At 49.8% G+C, this 21402-nt stretch overlaps 9 protein-coding genes across 9 annotated transcripts; 1 reads left to right on the top strand and 8 right to left on the bottom strand.

The window, feature by feature from the left end:
* Positions 1–223: 223 nt before the first annotated feature.
* Positions 224–1247, bottom strand: C8Q69DRAFT_166993 (acyl-CoA N-acyltransferase). Its single transcript, XM_028625727.1, has one exon. The coding sequence runs from the start codon at positions 1095–1097 to the stop codon at positions 399–401; it is 699 nt and encodes a 232-aa protein (XP_028487960.1). The 5' UTR covers positions 1098–1247; the 3' UTR covers positions 224–398.
* A 732-nt stretch (positions 1248–1979) lies between these two features.
* On the bottom strand, positions 1980–3310 carry C8Q69DRAFT_458520 (hypothetical protein). Its single transcript, XM_028629996.1, has 2 exons — positions 2911–3310; positions 1980–2839 (listed from the first exon to the last, which is right to left on the bottom strand). Exons 1-2 carry the CDS (start codon positions 3007–3009, stop codon positions 2210–2212), a joined length of 729 nt encoding a protein of 242 aa, XP_028487959.1. The 5' UTR covers positions 3010–3310; the 3' UTR covers positions 1980–2209.
* Positions 3311–5631, bottom strand: C8Q69DRAFT_458517 (major facilitator superfamily domain-containing protein). The gene is made up of 7 exons (XM_028629995.1): positions 5242–5631; positions 5085–5185; positions 4807–5024; positions 4404–4742; positions 4075–4305; positions 3799–4004; positions 3311–3732 (listed from the first exon to the last, which is right to left on the bottom strand). Exons 1-7 carry the CDS (start codon positions 5374–5376, stop codon positions 3553–3555), a joined length of 1410 nt encoding a protein of 469 aa, XP_028487958.1. The 5' UTR covers positions 5377–5631; the 3' UTR covers positions 3311–3552.
* Positions 5632–5634: 3 nt separating this feature from the next.
* Positions 5635–7597, bottom strand: C8Q69DRAFT_458514 (alcohol dehydrogenase). Its single transcript, XM_028629994.1, has one exon. The coding sequence runs from the start codon at positions 7196–7198 to the stop codon at positions 5927–5929; it is 1272 nt and encodes a 423-aa protein (XP_028487957.1). The 5' UTR covers positions 7199–7597; the 3' UTR covers positions 5635–5926.
* On the bottom strand, positions 7598–11439 carry C8Q69DRAFT_458513 (putative endoplasmic reticulum calcium ATPase). Its single transcript, XM_028629993.1, has 5 exons — positions 10923–11439; positions 10696–10853; positions 8313–10628; positions 7938–8260; positions 7598–7880 (listed from the first exon to the last, which is right to left on the bottom strand). The coding sequence occupies exons 1-5, from the start codon at positions 11038–11040 to the stop codon at positions 7793–7795; spliced, it is 3003 nt and encodes a 1000-aa protein (XP_028487956.1). The 5' UTR covers positions 11041–11439; the 3' UTR covers positions 7598–7792.
* Positions 11440–13375: 1936 nt separating this feature from the next.
* On the top strand, positions 13376–14340 carry C8Q69DRAFT_398039 (14-3-3 protein-domain-containing protein; the record flags this gene model as incomplete). The annotated part of the gene is made up of 3 exons (XM_028627797.1): positions 13376–13719; positions 13799–13886; positions 13975–14340. The coding sequence occupies 3 exons, from the start codon at positions 13376–13378 to the stop codon at positions 14338–14340; spliced, it is 798 nt and encodes a 265-aa protein (XP_028487955.1).
* A 1277-nt stretch (positions 14341–15617) lies between these two features.
* Positions 15618–16968, bottom strand: C8Q69DRAFT_458502 (hypothetical protein). Its single transcript, XM_028629992.1, has 3 exons — positions 16648–16968; positions 16302–16592; positions 15618–16229 (listed from the first exon to the last, which is right to left on the bottom strand). Exons 1-3 carry the CDS (start codon positions 16668–16670, stop codon positions 15689–15691), a joined length of 855 nt encoding a protein of 284 aa, XP_028487954.1. The 5' UTR covers positions 16671–16968; the 3' UTR covers positions 15618–15688.
* Positions 16969–17356: 388 nt separating this feature from the next.
* C8Q69DRAFT_166560 (eukaryotic translation initiation factor 3 subunit J) lies at positions 17357–18890 on the bottom strand. The gene is made up of 3 exons (XM_028625725.1): positions 18602–18890; positions 18407–18492; positions 17357–18328 (listed from the first exon to the last, which is right to left on the bottom strand). The coding sequence occupies exons 1-3, from the start codon at positions 18618–18620 to the stop codon at positions 17624–17626; spliced, it is 810 nt and encodes a 269-aa protein (XP_028487953.1). The 5' UTR covers positions 18621–18890; the 3' UTR covers positions 17357–17623.
* Positions 18891–19208: 318 nt separating this feature from the next.
* C8Q69DRAFT_485379 (enolase/allergen Asp F 22) lies at positions 19209–20786 on the bottom strand (the record flags this gene model as incomplete). The annotated part of the gene is made up of 5 exons (XM_028631826.1): positions 19209–19563; positions 19626–20066; positions 20120–20459; positions 20525–20581; positions 20663–20786. 5 exons carry the CDS (start codon positions 20784–20786, stop codon positions 19209–19211), a joined length of 1317 nt encoding a protein of 438 aa, XP_028487952.1.
* Between the last annotated feature and the right edge of the window lie 616 nt (positions 20787–21402).

The raw sequence follows: 21402 nt of genomic DNA, 5'->3' as shown, positions 1-21402 counted from the left end.
ATAGACTGTGTTTTTCCAAACCCCCACAATGGTCCTTGGCCTTCTCATCTTTGTCCTTCTCCTTTGTTGCTTTTATCTTCTTTGAGCCACTGCCTGATTTGGTTCTGCAGTGGTCACTGAAAAAAGATATGTCTGCCAAGGACAGACCGAACACCGTCGTTTAGATATACCCCGCATTTCTTGGAGATATGCAACCTTTCATTTTCCTAATAAACGTGTCAGCACCTTTCGACATTAGATTCTTTTCGATAGATACCTGCGAAAAACTGAAGCCGTCATGTGCATGAGTCCGCCCGAAAATTTACCGTTACCTCAATCTGTGTCATTCAGATAATCCTGTCGCTGACCCAGCCTCCTTTTCTCCTCCGTCAAGAAAGGAAAGTGGGATACATCCTGGATCAAGCCCCAATATTATATACTGTCAGATCTTCTGACGCTCCTTTGGTCACAAACGCGCGTGACATTCTCCCATTCCCATCTTCACCAGGACCGAAACACTTCATCCTCCTAACCCCTCTGTCTTCCATGCCCGCCCGCGCCATCAATTTGCAACTGGGCCCATTGTCGGGATCCGTGAACCCGAAAATAACATCTAGACCAAGCTCCTTCTGCCCGTAGTCAAGCAAGCCTCGCAGCGCCTCCGTAGCGTATCCATTACCCGTATATTTTGGTAGAAAAGCAAACCCCACGTCTGGCGCAGAAGGAGAGAACTCTGCGTCTCTTTTCGAGAACCCCATACAGCCGATGAACACTCCTTGGTCTCCTTCTCCTTTTGTTCCAGCAGCCAAACTCTCCTCCTTCGAAGAAGAAGAAGAAGACGAAGAAGAAGACGAAGACGAAGACGAAGAAGAAGATGTAGCATCTGGTTTCAACACCACGATCCACTGCCCATATCCATTGCGCTCGAATGCATCCACGAAGCGATTTCGTATTAGCTCAGCTGCCTGTTCGGGTGTGGATATGGGCGACTTTCCTAAAGCCGCTAAGTAGAGAGGTGAGTTGTAGAGTGAAACGAGGAATTCGCAATGTTTGGTAGATGAAGGGTCGAGGTGCGCGAATGTGAGTCGCTGCGTGGGTGGCGGTAGTGGATGTTGCATGATGAGTAAAGTATTATTATTGTCAGATGGTAGTCTGACAGGTGTTGGGAAAGAAGAATATGTAGTTTTTTTTTTTTGTGTCAAATATGGGACTGGCTATGGGATGATATCTGCAAGAAACATAGGTCTCGATGCGGGTTCTGCTTGCTTTTTATGGCGTTCTGCTCCGTATACAGCAGCAATGACTCCCACATACCCTTGCCAAACTACCTAGGCAACTCCATGCTTTCCAGTTTGGCGAAGGGATAATAGTGTCAGATCTCCTATGATTGTTATTTAATATTTGGTTTCTGAAACCTGTCACATAGCCAGTCCGTGTGGTGACTCACGGCCGCCCCATTTGTGCTTTAGCGGGTATCTAACCAGAGAGATTAAACCGTGTCTTGGCCGCAATGATTCAATGGGGATAATAATAATGAAAGGCTACAGCATATGTTTTCTTATTAGATACTTAGTGATACTACATTGTTTTGATCAATCAATCATACGTTACAAGCGCTCGATGACTCTTAGTTGAGGTCGGTAGCAAACTTAGTACTGATGTGACTCTTGACATTATCGCTACGAACTTGAGTGATTCCTCCGTTATAGCGCCTGTGAGCCTGGATTAAAGTAGAAAAGTAAGATTTTAAGCACTAACTAACTAGAACAAAAAAAATTTTATTGACCGACTACGGCCCTGAACAGTCGAAGTTGTTGCCTAACCACTGCACTATCCTAACTTCCTAAACCGGAAATCAACCCAGCACAACAACCTCAACTCGCTAGTCGCTGGTCAAACGAGATTCAAAAAAAGGCTTGCACATTTATCGCTCCTGTAGGGAATCGATGTGCTACGGAAACCTCACCTTACTTTTGGCAGGCAGGGTTTTACAAGGAAACCTGAGGTGCATTCTTACCTGGCAACGCAGCAGCCTTATCAGCCTCGAGCAGTCGTAAGAAGCTAGTATTGAAAGTAAACAGATATCCCCTACTCTACTCTTGCACCATTACGTTGTTATCTGGCGGCAATGGTATTATCGACAATTCAGGACTGGTTGCAGAGACATAGTCTCGCCTTTTTATAGTATTTGAGGCATACACTACCGATTCATTTTTTTCCTTCTATTTTTTTATTGAGCACTCCCCGGACCAGGCGTATAGTCATCTGAATATTCAGGTCTCTCATCATATTCATCCTCCGTCAACCTCCTCAGGAAACCTCCATTGATCAAATCAATGACCTTATCGTACGTCACATACTGCGTTCCAGCCCCAGGCTGCTCGAACCACGGTGCAATGGGACCCATTCCAACAACAAATTCCTTCGTGACCTGATAAACATGGTAGTTGTACGGGTAATCAGCACCAGGGGCAGCATTGAGGTTTGACGGTGGAAGAGCGCGCTGAATATATGGCGCTCCAAGCGGAGCCAAAAAGCTTCCATACTCAGATCCGAACCGGTCAACTTTTGCTCCAACGGGCAGAGTTGCGTTACCCAGAATCGGCTGGTTTTCCGTATCGATCACAAAGCCATTGGCGGGTGGGTAGGTGTACCAAGCGTCGCTGGGACCAGGGGCCCATTTTTCTAGAAATTGTTTGGGACAGATGGTTCCAAAACGGGCGTACATCCGAAGTTCAGTTGATAGAGGGAACTTCTTGGGAAGAATGACGGGTCCAAGTCGAGGGTCGCCGCAGACATAACTTTCATTTTGGAAAGTGATGCCTTCGCATGCATTCGGGCATCTTACTTCCCAATTGCCCTATGGTGGTTTTTTTTGTTAGAATGGGGACAATGCGTAGGATTATGTACCTGATGTTGAATGTTACATACCTCTCTGGGAAGGCCTTCGAGTGAGAAGGAGAAAACTGCCGGTGACAAGAGCAGGCCTATGAGGAGGATTGCATGGTGGAAGATAGTTAGGGAACCCATCGTGTAGATGTTATCTGTCTTCCTTTCCTCCCTTGGATGCGTTGAAGGTCCTGTCAGGACTCAGAAGAGATCTCAGGACCTCATTATATATGATTTTTAAAGGATCCCCTGATGCAGCCATAGTCCGAGAAGGGCGTTCTTCAAAACAGAGGCGTAGCTGAATATCTTAGCTTCTGCGGCTTGAGAGCAAAAGCTTTCCAATGAAATGAAGTATTGGCCAATAGCCTAACAGCATAATGTCCGAATTGGTTGAGTTAGAAACTAGGGATAGAACTATTGGAATGATGTGGACTAAAGATCGTCCCCCAGCGTCGGGCGCTAGATGTGCTATGGCCTTGAGTATGGGCTGCATCTCCACGATTGAGATGTATCGCATTATTATACCTAAGAGAAAATTTGAGAGCTTCGTACTGTAGAACTGCAAAATAAAAAGAAGACCCGTGTGGTGTGGTGTTCTTGCAGGAGCTGCAATTCTCTAGGGCGCCGCGGTGATTCATTGCCGTCTCGTGTTTATGAAATAGCTCAAAATTAACTAACCCTAATCTACTTCTCAATATGCACAGCCTCCGCTTCTGCTTCTTTCTCGACGACCCCAAACTCCTCATCTTTGATGGAACCACTATTCTCCAACCCAACACTGCTGCTCCCGAGCTTGTCTACTGTGTCGCGGTACGAAGGCACGAAGTTGACTGCTACGGCATATGTCCAAGCGACAACCATGAACTTTGATACATGAGTCAGTATTCGACAAAGACTGCCCGGGGTTCGTGTGTCAGAAATAGGACATACCATTGTGGGCACAATCATAGCAAAGCCCGTCGAGTTACGCATATCGGCGACGTGACCCAGGATCGGGGGCACGACTGCACCTCCGGAGGTACCAGCAACGATCAAGCCTGAACCGCGCTTGTAGTGTTTTCCAAGACCTCGAATTCCCAGCGCAACTATTGTCGGGAAACAGACTGATTCGAAGAACAGGGTCAGGAATAGCATTGCTGTGTTGGTTTAGCCTTACTTAGTGTCTTATTCTCGGATGCTCAGCCTTGCGTGTGAGATATTACTTACCTACGCCAGTGTTGTCTCGTTGAGTAGTAGATGCGGCGAGGAAGGCCACCACGCCGGAAATATAAACAAGGAACACCCATCGAGGCGTTACGTACTTCATCAGCAATGATCCGGAGAAGCGGCCGACTGCGAAACAACCCTGGGCTCCAGCGAGGAACTTCGCTCCAGTAGCGCTGGACGTGTGCGGTCGTGTTTCAACTGCGTAATTGATGAAGTATCCCGCAATGGCAACTATGGGATTCCAGTCAAGTTAGTGGGAAATGACACCAAAAAAATAATACTCATAATGATAATCATAAAACAACAGCACACTGACAAGTGGCAATTACCTTGAGCACCAGTGTACGTAAACTGGGCGAGGGCGCCATGGAACAGACCATAATGTTTCCAAAACGGCTTTTGCGTCTCTTCAACGTCCGTCTCCTGCACAGCCATATCTTCATCTGTGATTTCCGGTATTTCCGAGACGAAAAACACACCAGCCAGGCAGAAGACGAATATGCCTATGGCAAGATAAACCCACTGAACACGCTTCAATGCCTCTACATTATCATTTGTCTCGGTGAAGAAGGCATACGAGCCCAGCACAGGGCCGAGGACCGTTCCGATGGCATTGAACGCCTGTGCGAAATTGATACGGATCTCAGCGTATTTGGGAGGACCGCAGACTGGTGAGTCTGTGAGAACGCTGCCTTTTCTTCACGGGTCAAATACCAGTGCAAATAGACTCACCAGTAAGGTATGGGTTCGCGGCAGTTTCTAGGGAGCCCAGACCGGATCCGATCACGAATGTAGCACCGCAGAATCCACCAAAGGATTGATGCAGACCGGCGGGCCACATGCAAAGCGCTCCAATGCCATAGAGGCAGAGCCCGAATATGAAGACGGCCTTGTAACCGAAGCGACGGAGGATGAAGTTCGCATATCCGAGAGACGCGAGAGGGTAAGCGCTTGTCACACTTGTTAGTCGCCGGAAAGAATCCGTATGTTCTTGAGGTGTTGTTACATACCCGAAATATGCAGCTTGGAGGCCAGAGGAGCGCGTTCTGGTGATGTGCAACGTACTCTGGAAGTGCTTGTTCAACGTGTCCAGCAGACCATAGGCGAATCCCTTGACATTGTCAGTGTTTTCTTCACTTTACATCGTACCTAGCCGCGTGCACTCACCCACAGGAAGAACAGAAGAGTCACAATGGTCAATGGCCACAAGCTCTCTCTCAGGGTAAGGCTTGCTGCATTGGTGACCTGGTTATTGTTCACTCGCAGACCTGAGCGACTCTTGAGGAACTTCTTTACCCCCATAGTTGCAGCTTCTTTTCTATAGTGCTGCGAGATAATATAATGGATAAAAGAAGCAGCACCAGAGCCAGGATCCAATCCGGGAACTCGAAGATCCGGGAGTAGCGCGGCCGGAGCATCTTATAAGAGGACATTCCACACGTTACATTAGCAATACTGTAATTCCTCCCTCGTCATATTCGGGCGGAAGCCGCTCTTCCCCGCTGTAGAGACATGATGATCTAGTATAAAACTAGAAAGTTTCCACGATCATCTTGGCTACCCCGCAAACCCCGGATTTCTTAATTGCGGATAGAATGAAAGTCTGGGGTAAAGATCGGCTATTTGGGCACCGATCCGGGGTAGAATACTCCGTCCTTGGTGGTTACTACCCCGAATTACCGACTAGGGAGGGATACATACATGATCTCAAGATATACAGAGTAGTCATGCCGGAATACAGAAACATAACGTTTGTGTTGCTATTAGGATAACGATTGAGCTGCGTATATCTTCTCCAAACCACTTGTGAACGAACGTATATAGTAGGTACTCCATGGAAACGACAAAGTTTTCACCGCACAGTCTCAAGAATCTTCATGATCTCCTTCGGATCGTCAATCTGTCTTGGACCACCGCCCCAGACATCAGTCATCGTCTTCTCTGCGATCTTCCGCACAGCCGCATCATCCGTGACTCCAACATCTGACAACCTCGTAGGCAGACCAAGGGATTTATAAAACCTCTCAACGGCATCACCGGCTTCCTTTTCCTGCCATCCTAATTCCTCATTGAACACATCCACAACGGTCTGTTGTCCTTCGAGACGGAAGTACTTGTTTTCCGGATGCTCTTTCTCGTATCGCAGCGTCGGGGGAAGACAAATACAACTCGTCAACCCATGCGGCACTTTACCTACACTACCGAGCTGGTGGCCTATCGCGTGCGATGGCCCGACTTTGCTCTCATAGACCAGAAGCCCTTTGATGGCGTCTCTTGCGCCTTGCTGACAGGCCGATATAGCTTTAAGCATGCTCTCGTCCGTTGAGGGCGTCTTTGCATCTAGGCCGGCCTTGTAATCGTTCAATCCGCGGATAATGGCTCTCAGGCCATTAATCGACGACTCAACACCCTCTGGCACGGTCAAGTTGCAACAGATCCCCTCAACTGCGTGATCCACCGCCCTTGCACCCGAAGGCAACCAAAGCGTCTCTGGCGGTGCAGTGCTCGCAACCTCTGGATCGAGAAGAATCAGATCCGCCGCAGCAGGGACGAAATGCAATTCGCTGAAGTGCTGCTTCTTCCCATCTCGGTTAGTCGCACTGCTGATGGGGTTATATTCCGAAACGCTCAGCGAGCACGGCACGAGGATGAGTTTCGTTTGGGGAGCGTTAAACACTCCAGGTCTAGTCCATCCTTTGTTCTGATCGATCAGAGACTCCATGCCTTCTTCCGTCAGCTGCTCTGGTGGGAAAGTAGCATGCAATAATCTTGCAATCTTCGTCGCATCAGAGTACGAAGAGCTCCCGATGCAGATTACGCAATCGGCATTTTTGTCATGGAGCAGTTTGGCGATCGCCAGGACATCGTGATAGGGAGAATGAGATCCCACGCCTACTTTCTTGCCGGAGAATTTGGACCCGAGGGCATTTTCCAACTTGTGGACTTTATCGGTGTTTTGGTCTAGAGAGCGGCTGACGATGAGGACGACGCGCTCACACTTCCACTCCTCGATGGCGGCGCGGATGTCGTCTAGGTAGGTGGAGTTCAACGTGACTAGCTTGTCTTTGTGTGAAGGAATGGGGAGCTGGGGGACAGTTTTCTTTTCGGGGTACGGGATAGACATGATGGGCGATTGGTCTGTTTCGTTCGTGCGTAGAGATGGATTGTTGATCAAGTGGGATGATGAGGAGTAAGTAAGCGCTCTCCAAGATCGAACCGAGTTATCTAACGCTAAGTGTACACTTCCATATCGCTATCTAAATAATAAAAGCTGACGTCATGAGATATACCTTACCATCTCCTGTACGCATGGGATGGTTGTGGTATAAGTTGATGATTTACCTACTGCCTTCTTTGGATGCCTTCTTGTCTGTCTTTCTTTGCAGACGAATGGAATACATATCGCGGCGCACAGGAGCATTCCGCATCTTATCCAGCGCGGGGCATGGTAAAAGCGGAGGATTCAATATCGGCCAAAGGCTTGTACTGGTACGCTACGGGCAGCCGTGATGAGTAATAGATCATGAGATTAGAGCCAACAAAGGTCAGTTTCATTATCGTCTAATACAACAGCGTGACGGATTCGTGTAGTTGTACGGTCTATGCTATCTAGCCCAATAGACCCAAAAGAAAAAAAAAAGGAGAATTTGGACAGAGCAATAGTCTGCCTATCTCTTAATTCATACATGTCCTCAGCCTCACTCTAGTGGCTGTCTAATCATGCGCTCTTTGGCTTGGTAGCAGCAGGGCTGACGTGGCTGACATACAGCCGACGCTCAATAAATTTGAGGATCTCATCGATGAAGCTGTCTCATCGTTAGCGGTAATTCTCATAGTAGCAGTAAATAAGAATCATTACTCACATGACGGGAGCACTGATAGCCACAACGGCCTTCCATTCGGTCAAATCCAGCGGCAGAATGGAGAACAGGCCCTGGAGGAACGGAATGTAGAGAATGGCGAAGTGAAGTACCATCGAGAGAATGATGGCAGCCACAAGCATCATATTGTTCCACAGGGGGAAGGTGAGCAGAGACTCGCTGGACGACAGGGCATTCACCGCGTTGAACATCTCAATGACGACCAGGATAGAAAGCGACACCGTAGAAGCGGACTTGGACATTTCATTGGTGAACATCTCGCAACCAATCTCTGGGAACTCCGAAGAGCACTTGTGGAAATGCGCCTATGACCACTGTTAGCTAACATGCGACGGACTATAAGTATGAGCAGCTTACCAATTGCCAGAAGGAGATCTGAGGACCCTCAGGGTTGAACATGAACCACCATGCGTATCCAAAAACGGTAGCAGCGCCAACGTAAGTACCAATGACCATGTAACGGAAGAACAGCCAACCACCCACGAGAGGCTCATCACGCTTCCTAGGGGGGCGCCTCATCACATCATGGTCAGGAGGATTGAAGGACAAAGCAGTTGCTGGCAAACCGTCGGTGACAAGATTGACCCACAGGAGCTGCACCGGGATCAAAGCCTCGGGCATACCGATGGCAGCTGTCAGGAAGATAGAGACCACCTCTCCAATGTTGGATGAGATCAGATACCGAATGAACTGCTGGGTGTTGCTGTAGATCGACCTTCCTTCCTCGATAGCCGTCTCGATAGTAGCGAAATTGTCATCAACGAGCACCATATCGGCCGCAAGCTTAGCAACATCAGTTCCGCTGCCCATAGCCACACCAATATCGGCCTTCTTGAGGGCCGGTGCGTCATTGACACCGTCACCGGTCATAGCAACGACGTGTCCCACAGACTGAAGGAGATCCACCAGTTTAGATTTGTGGCTAGGCTCGGTCCGGGAGAACAGAGAGGCTGTCTTCACGGCCTCCAACTTTTCGCTCTCACTCAGGGCATCGAACTCTCTGCCCGTAAAGCTCTTCCCTTCCAAGTCCTCAAACTCGCCGAAGACACCAATCTGCCGGCAGATGGACTCGGCCGTATTCCGGTTGTCACCCGTGATAACGATGACACGGATACCAGCGTCGCGACACTTCTGAATCGAGCCAGCAACCTCCGTACGCGGGGGATCAAGCATGCCAACAAGTCCAATAAGGGTCATGTTCCGTTCTAGTTGAGCATATTCCTCAGAGGTACTAGCAGTGCGAAGCAGCGGATTCTCAGCAACGTCATTGACGCTAGCGATGGCAATAACCCGCAGGCCTCTGTTTCCATATTCCACGACCTCTCCGGATATCAGACTAATGTGGTGCTGAGTGAGCGGGACACGGGGTCCATCAGCACCGAGAAGAGTATGAGAGCAGCGTTCAAGGATGGATTCGGGGGCTCCCTTGACCAAGAGTTTCTGCGCCTTACCGTCTCCGACCAAAACAGACATACTCTTCCGGTCTCGTGAGAACTCATAGGTTGCTTTCAATGGAAGGCGCTCCTCGAAATAACGGCTAGCAACATGCAGTCTTTCGGCTGCAGGCAAACGTCTCAGGGCCTCGTTGGTGGCAAGATCGTCTGTACCGATCTTCTCAACCAGAACACGCAAGGCACCTTCAGTGGGTTCACCAATGTTGGAAAATAGGCCACTCTTTGCATCATATGAAAGGACAGCTTCGTTGCAGAGAGCGAGAACTTCGGCCATCTGACGGACAGTCGACGAATGCACGGCAACATCTTCGAGCACCTTGCCGTTACGCTTGAGGTTTCCTTCGGGGGCAAAGGTTGTACCCTCGACGTCAATCTCTTCGAGACCCTGTCCAGACTCGGCCAGATAGACGATCTTGTTGACGCTCATCTGGTTGGTTGTCAAAGTACCAGTCTTGTCTGAACAAATAACGCTGCAGCTGCCAAGCGTCTCAACTGACGGCAACGACCGAACGACCGCATTCTTCGCAGCCATTTTACGGGTTCCGAGCGCCAGGCAAGTGGTGATCACGACAGCCAATCCTTCGGGAATGGCAGCCACACCGAGAGAGACGGCGATCTTAAGATAGTAAATGGCGCCTTTGGCCCAACCACCGTGATACGGGTCACTGAAGTGTTCGATATTGATGAGCCAAACCAGCACACAGATCACTGTGATAACCTTAGCGAGCATGTCTCCGAAGTCGTTGAGCTTCTGCTTCAATGGGGTTGGCTCCGAGATCTGCGACGTGATGCTTTCATGGATGTCTCCGATAGCTGTCGATCCACCTGTGAGAACAACGACCGCGGTAGCATGGCCAGTAACGACGGTGGTTCCAGAAAAGAGAATATTCGTCTGATCCTGTTTAACCGCTTGCTGGTCCTTAACCGGTTTGGTGTCCTTGCCAACACTTTCACTCTCACCAGTCAGGATCGCTTGGTCCACGCGGAAACTATTGCTTTGGATAGAGAGCAGTCTGCAATCCGCTGGAATCCGATCTCCAACGGCCACATGGATAATATCTCCAGGGACCAGCTCCTCCGCCTTGATTCTCTGGATCTTTCCATCGCGGACAACCTTGGCCTCGTTCGCGGAATACTCCTGTAGAGCTGCAATTGCCTTTTCCGCACTTGTTTCTTGTGACACTCCGACGATAGCGTTCAGAATAAGAATGGTCAATATCTGTGTACCGTTAGATCATCCATGTCAGTCCTCTACAACATCGCAGGGGCTCTTCAGAAGCACGTACCACCACCGGATCCACAAATGCGGTCCAGTCGTCACCTTCCTCAAATAGTGCGAGTATAAAGGATACCGTCGCAGAACCTAGCAAGATCAAAACCAGCTGGTCCTTGAATTGCTCCAGGACCAGTTCCCATAGCGGTGTTGGAGGATCTTCGGGGAGAGCTGAGTAGGCGCGCAGTTAGCATACTGCTGTCAAATTGAGTAGACAAATCAAGACAGCATGCGACGCACCATTGGGACCATACTCCGCACGGGACTTGAGAACCTGCTCCTGCGAGAGCCCCGTTTCTTCCGTTACGCGGAAGCGCTGAAGCACCTCCGCGGGGGAGAACAGGTACGACTGCTCCATTGCCGTCCGCAAGAATTGAGATGTAGGAACGACGAGAGAGAGAGTACCAGAGACTGGTAAGGTAGAGAGCTAGAAAACCGAGCTGTTTTCTACCTGAGCAGATACATGGAGGCCAGGTGGCTGGTTAATCTGGCGGTCTAGGAATAATCTAGAAGCAGAAGAAAACGGCAATTCCCTAGCAATTCCCTAGCAAAAGGTCCGACAAGGAGAAAGGTCAGCTCAAGCGGGGAGAAGAGCACTGGTACTTAGACGCCCCACAGGAAAAGAGCTGCGAGAGATGATAGTTAATAATAAGAAGAAGTTATAACTACCACAACGTGTTCTTTTCTTGCGTCTGGACCAGTCACACTACGCAAAACTTATTACACAGGGCTGACTGATTGGAAGCTTCTTTCTCATAGACGCCTCAGGCTGCACTGCGGCAGAGACCTCCGGGGAACTCTCCGGCCCTCTGCAAGGCATCTTGCAGCATTCCACGCTGAACCAATATAGTCTACTATTATTATTACGGAGGAAGATGGCTTCTTTCCGATCCTGCTGGCTGTCCCGCAGTCTCGTTCCCTTCTGTCTCTCGGGGTTCTTCTCGCGGTGACGACGTATACAGGATGACTACTGGATACTAGTGAGCAGATCCTCAAGACGATCTCGCCGGACTTCCTGCTCCGAGAGTAATAATATTACTCCACGGAGTCCACGCAGCAACTCTATTCTTGAAATCCCATTTGAAGACTGGCCGCTCCAAGATCACCCAGCGGAGGTACTGTGCGGCTCTCAGCGGCAGACTGCGAACTCTTGGCTACAAGACTTCCAAGAGCTGGAGTCCAGCAAGCAGCCGGCTAACCATCCATACATGATACAGCACAGCAGCGGCTTCGCCGTCTAGAAGCGGTGGATCGCCCGTTTGGTGTGCGTTCTCAAGCATGGTGGGCGCGCAAACGTTCGTAGTACACCGCAGGTCCACACGCCTCTACTCCGTATTAGTCCCAACGAAGGAGGGCCCCTGGTCAATCTTTGACATGTCTCGTGGTCTGACTAGTCTCAAAATTATTAAAAGGGTCCTGCATTTCTAAGGGCGAGACCTTGGCTGTGTCCGTATCCGTGGTTCGGCGCCTATTCGAGGGGGCAATCTGAAGTAAGGCGAAGACATCAGCAAACCAAGGCTTTGCAATGCCACTGTGATCATTGATAGTACGCTTTATCTAGACCGTTGCCCTGTCTGATTGTCTACTGTTGCATCATCATTGGAAGCCAGGAGAAAAGCCTGATTCAAGGAGAGGAGAGTTACGGTTCGTTTAGGCACGAGGACCGTCCCAACAGGATCCCTCTGGACATCTCATATCAACCGTTTTACTCCATCTGTTTGGAAACACTGCATGTGAACGGTCGCCCTGGAATCTTTGGGCAGTGATCAGGACTGTAGCGAACATGTCTTTCAGTTAGTTGACTACCCGTAAGACCGACAAGAGACCACCATACTTGATAGCTTAGGCACCAAGAAGAGCCATGCGTCTTCTATCCACGAGGCAAACAATGATGAGGATCCTGTCTCATTTGTGGGAATAATAATAATAGATAGTCGAGATCTTGCAGAACCACAGTGGGAAATTAATTAAATAGTGAATCTGTGGTGTCTGCCCGCCCCAGATGGGCGAGCGAGCGAGCGCCCGCAGCGCAAACACAAGCCCAAACACTCCAAACAACCCGCCGCGCCCGCGCCCTCGCTAAGCCAGTGTCCGTCACCTCACCGGTTCATCACTCACCAACAGTCTGTCTTGGAGATCGCATCAGTCTGCTCTCTTGTGCTTTCTTCCATTCCTCTCGCCCGCCTCTACATCCTCTTCTCTAGCACCATCTCATCCTTTACTCCCACCTCTCTCTCCACCACAACACCCCGTAATCAGTCATCAACACGATGAGTTCTGAAGTACGTTCTGGCCCAAAGCCCCTCCTCCATGTCTCTGCGGCTCAGCAACAACCTTTATGGTCACGCTGCAGCTGTGTCTCTCCCCTCCACCCTGATATCTTTGTGATAAGAGTCATACTGACCGAATCCATTGCCTATAGCGTGAGAGGTAAAGTTCCTTGCGCTCAGGTTCATGGTTACAGCAATGTCAAACTGACACCCATGCAGCAAGACCTTCCTCGCGAGGCTCTGCGAGCAGGCCGAGCGCTACGATGGTAAGCCTCGTTGCAAATCACACAGGAGACCTGAAATACTAACAGTCGTGCTCCAGAGATGGTCACGTACATGAAGGTGAGCACCCCTGAGTCTTAGGTTCCATGAATAGTATTAAAAGGGTCTCCAACTAACTCTCCCCCAGGAAGTCGCCAACGTATGCTCACCCCACATTGTCCCCTATCGGCTCTACTATCGTCATCAATCCATCAACTAACACATAGTCAGATTGGTGGTGAGCTTACCGTTGACGAGCGTAACCTGCTCTCCGTGGCCTACAAGAACGTCGTTGGTACGCGTCGTGCTTCCTGGCGTATCATCTCCTCGATCGAGCAGAAGGAGGAATCCAAGGGCTCTGAGCAGCACGTTACCATCATCCGCGAGTACCGCCAGAAGATTGAGACCGAGCTGGAGAAGGTCTGCCAGGATGTTCTCGACGTCCTTGACCAGTCCCTCATCCCCAAGGCCGAGTCTGGCGAGTCTAAAGTCTTCTACCACAAGATGTACGTCCCAACGGGCGGAAAAAGACACAGCTTTCTCGCGATCGTCTCTGTAGACGTCTTATGCTGATGATAATTACAGGAAGGGTGACTACCACCGCTACCTCGCTGAGTTCGCCTCTGGCAACAAGCGCAAGAGCGCCGCTACCGCTGCCCACGAGGCCTACAAGGTATGTTGACAGGGGGGGAAAAAAGAGATTATTCTCCAATTGTTCAATTAGTCAATTGTAGTGTACTGACAATGACGCTCTCACTCAGACTGCTACCGACATCGCCCAGAGCGAGCTCACTCCTACTCACCCCATCCGTCTCGGACTGGCTCTGAACTTCTCCGTCTTCTACTACGAGATCCTCAACTCCCCCGATCGCGCTTGCCACCTTGCCAAGCAAGCCTTCGACGATGCGATCGCCGAGCTTGACTCTCTCTCCGAGGAGTCCTACCGTGACAGCACTCTCATCATGCAGCTGCTGCGTGACAACCTTACCCTCTGGACCTCGTCCGATGGCAACGAGGCCGAGGCCTCCGGTGCCGGTGAGGTCAAGGAAGAGAAGGCTGAGGGTGAGGCCGCTGCCCCCGCCGCCGAGGCCAAGACTGAGGAGGCTCCCGCCGCCCCCGAGTCGTAAAGCGACTTGGTTGCCGTCGGCTGCGGATGCCATGCAGCGTCTGCGGCTCTTTGAGCGTTTGCGTTTCTCCCCAGCAGCGATTATGAAAGTCTATTTTAACTGCGTGGAACGGTTTGGACCGGCACATGTCTTCAAGTGTTTCGGAATACGCGTGAGTCGGCCGGCGGAGTTTGATATTTGGAGAGTGGTGAAAATGGGGTTGTAGCGGAATCTGTCTCTCTCTTATGCTCTCTATTCTGTTGCTCCTAACAAGCTCTTTCTGTTTTCTCATTTTGATCTTCACCATCAGACGTGGAAACTGAAGCCCGAACTGTAATCCGTCCTGGAGATTCCCTTTAGATGGACATACTAAGTTTGTACTCCCCTTTGGACACCGATGGTGGGCGCATTTTGTTCGCTTGAAGGCAGAGCAATGAGAAACAAGACAAACTTGGGTGGGGAGAGAAAAGGAAAGATTCCATGTTTTCCGCCACCATCTAGCCATTTTTTATCTTCCATTCCTCGATTTCCCCGGTCCTGTCGTCTATCCTGTTTCATAACATCTCCATTCCTCGTGCCCTATCCTGCTGTGTATGTTTTCCTACATCTCTTTTTTTTCCATTTCTTTGTGTCCTACACTCAGACAGAGCCCTTAAGAGTTCAACAATCCCCATCTGGAGTTTTATTTAACCCCAATCACAATCCCCAAGAGCCACTACACTCGAATCAATCCATCATCCACAAAAAAAAAGAAAAGAAAAAAGAAAAAAGAAAGGAAAGAGCTCAAATCCCAAATATCCAACACGGAGTACAGTACAGTACAGTACAGTACAGATTATCAAGAATCAAACCGGTCTCTTCAGCATAGGCATCTGACCATGGCCATGGCTTCAGGCTGATCATGATAACAATAATATCAACTCCAGTCCGGGTTGCCTTCGTATGGTAGAACAACCTATCCAGCTGGCCGTCAGCCTGATGGAGGGGTCAACAGGGTGCGACGAAACCTAGCTTGATTGGCCGATGATAAGATCGCGTGGTCATGAGTCAAGCAACTTATCGTATCAGTTCCGCGCTGTTTTCAGCCACGACGAGCGAAGAGGTTTTGTGTCAAAATACACGTGATTGATTCTGCATGCGTGTTGCCATCATCATAGTTACTTTAATTCTAGACAATATGCCTATCAGCGAGCTAAATGCGAAGATCCGACGATTATAAAGCCCTATTTTATTCAATAAGAGAAAATGACAAACTATAGACTGGAATGTATGGTCTCTATCCTAAGAATAAAAAAAAAAAAAAAAAAAAAAAAAAAAAAACATACCACTGGAAAGGCTTGAGTGAGACTTAAGTATTATTATGTATATATCACTCCAAAAGCGGCTGTCTTTCTCTTTCTTCCGCACGTTTAATCTGTCGTAAAGACAACCATAAGAAAATTCCTTGCCCCAAAGCAAAGACTGCATCATCAACTGTGACAAATCCAACCATATGGTACCATGCATTGATAACCAGAATTATCGGGTGTGTACCATCTAGGTATAAGTCCCATGGAACAGAGACTCTGGGGACCCAAGCAACAGCTGAGAGCGTGAAAGCCACTGCCTGAAACTTAAGCCCAGTAATATTATGAGTTTGTAAGGGTATGCGGGCTTGCTTGACTATTCCTATAACAAGTGGTATAGTCGTAAGAAATGGCAAAAGAATGAAAAAATGAAGGCCATGGAAGAGAGCAATGGGATCTCGCTCAATCTGAGGACAGTTCGGATGGTGTGGAGGACAGAAGATATCCGACACTGCGTCGGCTATGACAGGGCCTATGGATACCATGAGAAAGCCAAAATAAATGACTACAATCAAAGGCTTACGAAGCCGATTAGTAGGTCTGTGGTAGAGGTTGAGCCCCAACCTAGATATTTTATTTAGTCAGTCTCTGTTTGCATTTTGGTTTTCCAGAAGTGGTATGTATGTCTGAGCTTACAGGATATTCCATAATACCCATACGCCTAATACTTGGACAAAATTGACCCAGTCAAGTGCATTACGCGGATTGTGAGTCCAGTAGCCTGCCTCAGTAGGAATATCGATCGGGAGATCGACGGGGGAATCGATATGGAGGTTGATGGTGTAGAAGAAGACCATAAGTAGATGCTCCGTGGAACAAATGGCATTGAAAAGTAGGTAGTGCAATGAAATTTCTCTAGTACCCTTATCTAGCCAAGCATGATATATATGAGGGACGAAGGAGATAAGGATTAAAGCAAGGACAATTCTGTTTGTATGTTAGGGCAAAATTGATTACTCTAGCCCTGTAGAGGAATACTCACAAGCTGATAATGAGTAGCAACATACTCTGTTGTCACTGTTAGGACTCTGAGATGATAAGGTAAACAAATAAAATACAATAAAAAGTACGAGAAGCATGCGGATGATGAAAAGAGATTCAGGATAAGATAAGAGAAGAGAAAAGAAAGTAGAAAAAAGAAAAGGCAAATTAACAAGTACCCTGGACAAAGTGCAGGCTATTATCTAGTGGGACTAGGAATCTCATCATTATTCCGAAAGCCAGTACAGTATACCAAGCACATACTGTGCTCCGTTGCCAAGCGATACTTAGCAGTACCAAGGAAGGCTTATGGCGTCCAAAGTCGCCCCTAACGTTGCATTCGCTTCATTGATCTTGAATCAAGCGAACACCTCGGAGATCGCATAATGAGCTCGAGCGCAGCTAAGATTTGGTCTACTTCAATTATCCAATAGACCTATTCGCCAAAGAGGAGCCTACGGTGCTGGAGAGAGAGTCAAAAAAGGGCGGGAGAAAGAGAAAGCAAAAAAAGCCTTCGGCTAGATTCAGAAGCATTGGCCGCTATCTACCAAGACCCACTAGTTCGATACGTAAAGGAACCAGACATTATTAGTATCTGGGCTCGTGAGTGATTGTTTAACTATACCTTTAGCTCGGTCAAGTACTTACTTAAGTCAGTCTATTAGTTACTAGGAGGATTACTTATGTATATGTGGCTTTTTGAACTATTACTACGGAAAAAAGAGGAGCAGATTGATAGATAGATTCTACTGTAATGTTTTAGATAATGGATTTACACAATCTAGAATGGGAAATGAAAAAGAAAAAGAATATAGAAGAAAGAAAAATGGCTAAACCATGCCGATTACCACGGTACGATGTGAACAATTGTAAAGATCATGGGACAGGAAGAGAAATTGCCCGTATCCGAAGACACGCAGACAGAAAGCAAAGCATAGAACAACAGGAAGACGGAAATTTTCTAAAGCCAAATGGGATCACATAAAGTCGTCATCGCCCAAATCGTCGTCAGCAGCGTAGACTGTGGTGTCAATGTGGTTGTCTCGGTGGGCGACGAGCGAAACCTTGCTCTTAGCTGCCTTGGACTTCTTGCCTCCCTTGTCTGCTTGTCGCTCCTCCTTCAGCTTCTCGTTGCTGAGAGTCGTCAGACCACTGGCAGCCTTCTTGATTTCTCCGCTGTTCAGCTCCTTGACCAGCTTCTTGGTGAAGTCCTGCGCCCAGAGGGCATAATGGGGCTTCTTCGCGTGCCGTGTCAGCAGGGGAAGCAGGGTCTCTGTGAGCTTGGTGAACTGGTCCTTCGTCGTAGGGTTGAAGAGAGGCATGGCCGACAGATCGATCGCCTGCGTAGGGTCCGATGCATCACCCACGACCACGGCCTTAGGGGCACCACGGTTCCGGTTCAGGTCGATATCGCCAAACAAGTCTTCGGCGTGCTTAAGGTCCGACTCCTTCTCCGTGGCACGTAGGCGCGCTCGGCGCGTAGCATCATCCTCGTCTTCGTCACTGTCCTCCTCTGCCTCGCGTTGCCGCCGGTGGGCCTCCCTGAGCTCCTCTAACCGCTGAGCCTTGGTCTTTTTGTTTGCGGCGGCCTCTGCGTCGGCCTTGGCCTTCGCCGCAGCGGCCTTAGCAGCCTTCTCGCGCTCTACTTCAGAGTCCTCAGCAGCATCCCACGAGTCGAGGACCTGTTTGAAACGAAGATATAAGTATGCTGATCATTATACTGCAGGGCGAGTGTCTGCGATGGCGGGGTGGATTCTTACATCCTCTTCCTCCTCATCGTCGAACTTGCGCCTGGGAGCAATGACAGGCGGTGACGAGGGACCGCTGCTGCTCTCCTCCTCCTCATCTAACATTGAGCATTACCAGTCAGCAACAAGTTATGCGCCATCGAGACCATGACCGGGAAATTCCACAAACGACCGATCCGGATGCGGACCGCGGAGGAAAATACATACCCCACTTCGAAGGCGCCATGATGGGCAAAACGTCCGGTTCTGAGCTCAGACAGCGAGGTTTTCGTGTTTGAAATAAGAGTCAGTAGTACCGGTCCCGGAATCTGACCAGCAACCAGTAAAGCAAGACGCGTGTGAGGGCGGAAAGTGGGAGAGTGAAAGGGGAAATTTCTGTGGGCGGAGGAGCATTTCATCACCGGTTCAGCCAGCGCAGGGAGAGAGGGGAGTTCACGTGACTGCAAGGGCCCACGGTCGTTACATTGTTGTTTATTGATGCCCGAACGCTAGTTACCAGTTCTGTTCTTCACAATATACTAAGTTACAATTTACGACACTGACTGCAAGACCAATGAGACAGTTTATTTGAAATAATATATAGTTGATTCCGATTTCAACTACTATGGAGTGGTTAGCTGGCCCTAGCTATGAGTTTCCCATAGCCGATTCTTTTGTTTTCATGCAAGTATTCGGTCATGTCTTCGTGCCCAACGGTGCCATGTGGAGGAAAGGATCTCCTGACATGACGATTACCCCTGTACCCCCCTGTATCCAATAAGGCATTATGTGGGTGAGGATGTTTTGGTTTGGATTATACCCTTTCGGGTTACATCTACAGGTTAATGGAGGTGCGGAACTTGGAGCCCGCGTAGATGGCGTTAGAGCCGAGCTCCTCCTCGATACGGAGGATCTGGTTCAGCTTAGCCAGACGCTCGGAACGGGCCGGAGCACCGGTCTTGATCTGGCCAGAGCGCAGACCAACGACGATGTCGGCAATGGTGACATCCTCGGTCTCTCCAGAGCGGTGGGAGACCATGACACCCCAGTTGTCGGCGTAAGAGTCCTTGGCGGCCTGGATGGCCTCAGTCAAGGAGCCGATCTGGTTGACCTTGAGCAGAAGAGCGTTGCAAGACTTGAGCTCGATGGCCTTCTTGATGCGGAGAGGGTTGGTCACGGTCAGGTCGTCACTAGTTGTCAACGTTAGCCTGCATTCAAGTCCCGTTCAGACTGTCAATCGTGTTTCACTTACCCAACAATCTGGAAGTCAGAGGTCTTGTAGAAGTAGCTCCAGGCCTCCCAGTCGTCCTCAGCGAAGGGGTCCTCAATGCTGACAATGGGGTACTTGCTAGCCAGGGACTTGTAGAGGTCGGCCAGCTGCTCGTAGGTGAGCCACTTGGAGGGGTCGCTCTGGGGGTTCTTGAAGTCAAGGTCGTACTTCTTAGCGTCGGTCTTGTAGAACTCGCTGGAGGCAACGTCCATGGCAATGTGGATCTGGCCGGTGTAGCCAGCCTGCTCGATGGCCTCGGTGATCAGGTCGAGAGCCTCCTCGGCGGTCTGAATGTCGGGAGCAACACCACCCTCGTCACCGACGTTGCCAGCGGACTGGCCGTACTTCTTCTTGGCCAGAGACTTCAGCTTCTGGTAAACCTCGGCACCCTGGCGGAGAGCCTCAGAGAAAGAGGGAGCAGTGCTAGAGCGAATTAGCATGAGGATCGAGATGGCCAGATTCCCAATTGGACTTACTCGGGGACGATCATGAACTCCTGGAAAGCCAGACGGCCACCAGCGTGGGAGCCACCGTTCAGGACGTTCATGAAGGGGACGGGAAGGACGTAGGGCTTCTTGGTGCCGGCAAGGTCAGAGACGTGAGCGTAGAGAGGGACGCCCTTCTCAGCAGCACCAGCCTTGGCGATGGCCAAGCTGACACCGAGGATAGCGTTGGCACCGAGGTTGGACTTGTTGGCAGTTCCATCGAGCTTGATCAGGAACTCGTCGACCTTGGACTGGTCCTTGACATCGATGTTCTCCTTGATGATGGCGGGAGCGATGACATCGTTCACGTTCTTGACGGCCTTGGTGACACCTGTCGGATAACTATTGTCAGTGTCCATCGAACACTGTGACCTTCTGGGAATACAAATCACTCACCCTTTCCAAGCCACTTGGTCTTGTCACCATCACGGAGCTCGCAAGCCTCGTGCTGACCTGTGACGATGTCATCAGCATTTTGAGACCGTTTAATTGAACCCCGTTATCCAGGAACGGCCACTGCAGGGGAGAACAAACCGGTAGAAGCTCCGGACGGAACGATGGCACGGTGAAGGCCGGTTTCGGTGACGACGTCAACCTCGACGGTAGGGTTACCGCGAGAGTCGTACACAGAACGAGCGTGGATCTTGGTGATAGGCATTCTGACAAGGTGACCGGTGATCAGTGAACCCGCAACAGAACTGGCAATGGAGATGAAGAGGTTGCAACAGGAACCAGGGCGGACAGCGGGATGAAGATGAGATATAACGAAAAAGCTGTTGGTGAGAGCACTAGGAGCGGAGAACGTTCACCGACGACCCAAAAAGAATGGGCGGTTGGATGGCCGCGACAGGAGGCAGCGTGGCCCGGTCAATCAATTGAAATTGACCCAACAGCCAGTTGCTCTGTTGCTCTCTGGTGCCCGTCCTGGACGGGGGAAGCGGTTCCAACAGCACCCCGTGCCCATGTCTGAGCTGCTCTGCGCTGCTCTGCGCTGTCCACGATACTGTGTCAGAGTATCGGGAGGAGGGGTAGAGGACCATGGTGGGATAGTGGGGCAGGGAGAGTTTACAGCTGGAGGGAATAAACAACTTACCTGGTAGGTAGAGAACAAGAGGATACAACTGATGGGAGGAATGACGAGGATTGATGGGATAGAATCAGACGAGGGTATCTTAGCAAGGGAGGTCAAAAAAACACGGGGAACAGGAAGTTGTCGAGGCGTCGGGGTGGAGGGGCAGTATTTGTATACCTAGGTAGGGGAAAGCTCTCCCGGG

Source organism: Paecilomyces variotii (genome assembly GCF_004022145.1).
Source record: "Paecilomyces variotii strain CBS 101075 chromosome Unknown C8Q69scaffold_2, whole genome shotgun sequence".
In the NCBI taxonomy this organism is placed as follows: domain Eukaryota; kingdom Fungi; phylum Ascomycota; class Eurotiomycetes; order Eurotiales; family Thermoascaceae; genus Paecilomyces; species Paecilomyces variotii.
This window is presented reverse-complemented; position numbering and strand designations above follow the sequence as displayed.

What these genes read in the sequence shown, in the direction of transcription:
- C8Q69DRAFT_458514 (XM_028629994.1), bottom strand. Translation starts at nt 7,198, where the DNA reads ATGTCTATCCCGTACCCCGAAAAGAAAACTGTCCCCCAGCTCCCCATT.
- C8Q69DRAFT_458517 (XM_028629995.1), bottom strand. Translation starts at nt 5,376, where the DNA reads ATGGGGGTAAAGAAGTTCCTCAAGAGTCGCTCAGGTCTGCGAGTGAAC. An exon ending in CTCTTCTGTTCTTCCTGTGG is followed by an intron (nt 5,186 to 5,241) that starts GTGAGTGCACGC and finishes GACAATGTCAAG; the next exon opens with GGATTCGCCTATGGTCTGCT. An exon ending in CTATGATTGTGCCCACAATG is followed by an intron (nt 3,733 to 3,798) that starts GTATGTCCTATT and finishes CATGTATCAAAG; the next exon opens with TTCATGGTTGTCGCTTGGAC.
- C8Q69DRAFT_166560 (XM_028625725.1), bottom strand. An exon ending in ACGATGAGGAGGAAGAGGAT is followed by an intron (nt 18,329 to 18,406) that starts GTAAGAATCCAC and finishes CGTTTCAAACAG; the next exon opens with GTCCTCGACTCGTGGGATGC.
- C8Q69DRAFT_458513 (XM_028629993.1), bottom strand. Translation starts at nt 11,040, where the DNA reads ATGGAGCAGTCGTACCTGTTCTCCCCCGCGGAGGTGCTTCAGCGCTTC. An exon ending in TGCGGAGTATGGTCCCAATG is followed by an intron (nt 10,854 to 10,922) that starts GTGCGTCGCATG and finishes GCGCCTACTCAG; the next exon opens with CTCTCCCCGAAGATCCTCCA. An exon ending in CATTTGTGGATCCGGTGGTG is followed by an intron (nt 10,629 to 10,695) that starts GTACGTGCTTCT and finishes AACGGTACACAG; the next exon opens with ATATTGACCATTCTTATTCT.
- C8Q69DRAFT_166993 (XM_028625727.1), bottom strand. Translation starts at nt 1,097, where the DNA reads ATGCAACATCCACTACCGCCACCCACGCAGCGACTCACATTCGCGCAC.
- C8Q69DRAFT_458502 (XM_028629992.1), bottom strand. Translation starts at nt 16,670, where the DNA reads ATGTTGCTACTCATTATCAGCTT. An exon ending in TTGCTACTCATTATCAGCTT is followed by an intron (nt 16,593 to 16,647) that starts GTGAGTATTCCT and finishes ACATACAAACAG; the next exon opens with AATTGTCCTTGCTTTAATCC. An exon ending in TGGGTATTATGGAATATCCT is followed by an intron (nt 16,230 to 16,301) that starts GTAAGCTCAGAC and finishes TAAAATATCTAG; the next exon opens with GTTGGGGCTCAACCTCTACC.
- C8Q69DRAFT_458520 (XM_028629996.1), bottom strand. Translation starts at nt 3,009, where the DNA reads ATGGGTTCCCTAACTATCTTCCACCATGCAATCCTCCTCATAGGCCTG. An exon ending in TCGAAGGCCTTCCCAGAGAG is followed by an intron (nt 2,840 to 2,910) that starts GTATGTAACATT and finishes AAACCACCATAG; the next exon opens with GGCAATTGGGAAGTAAGATG.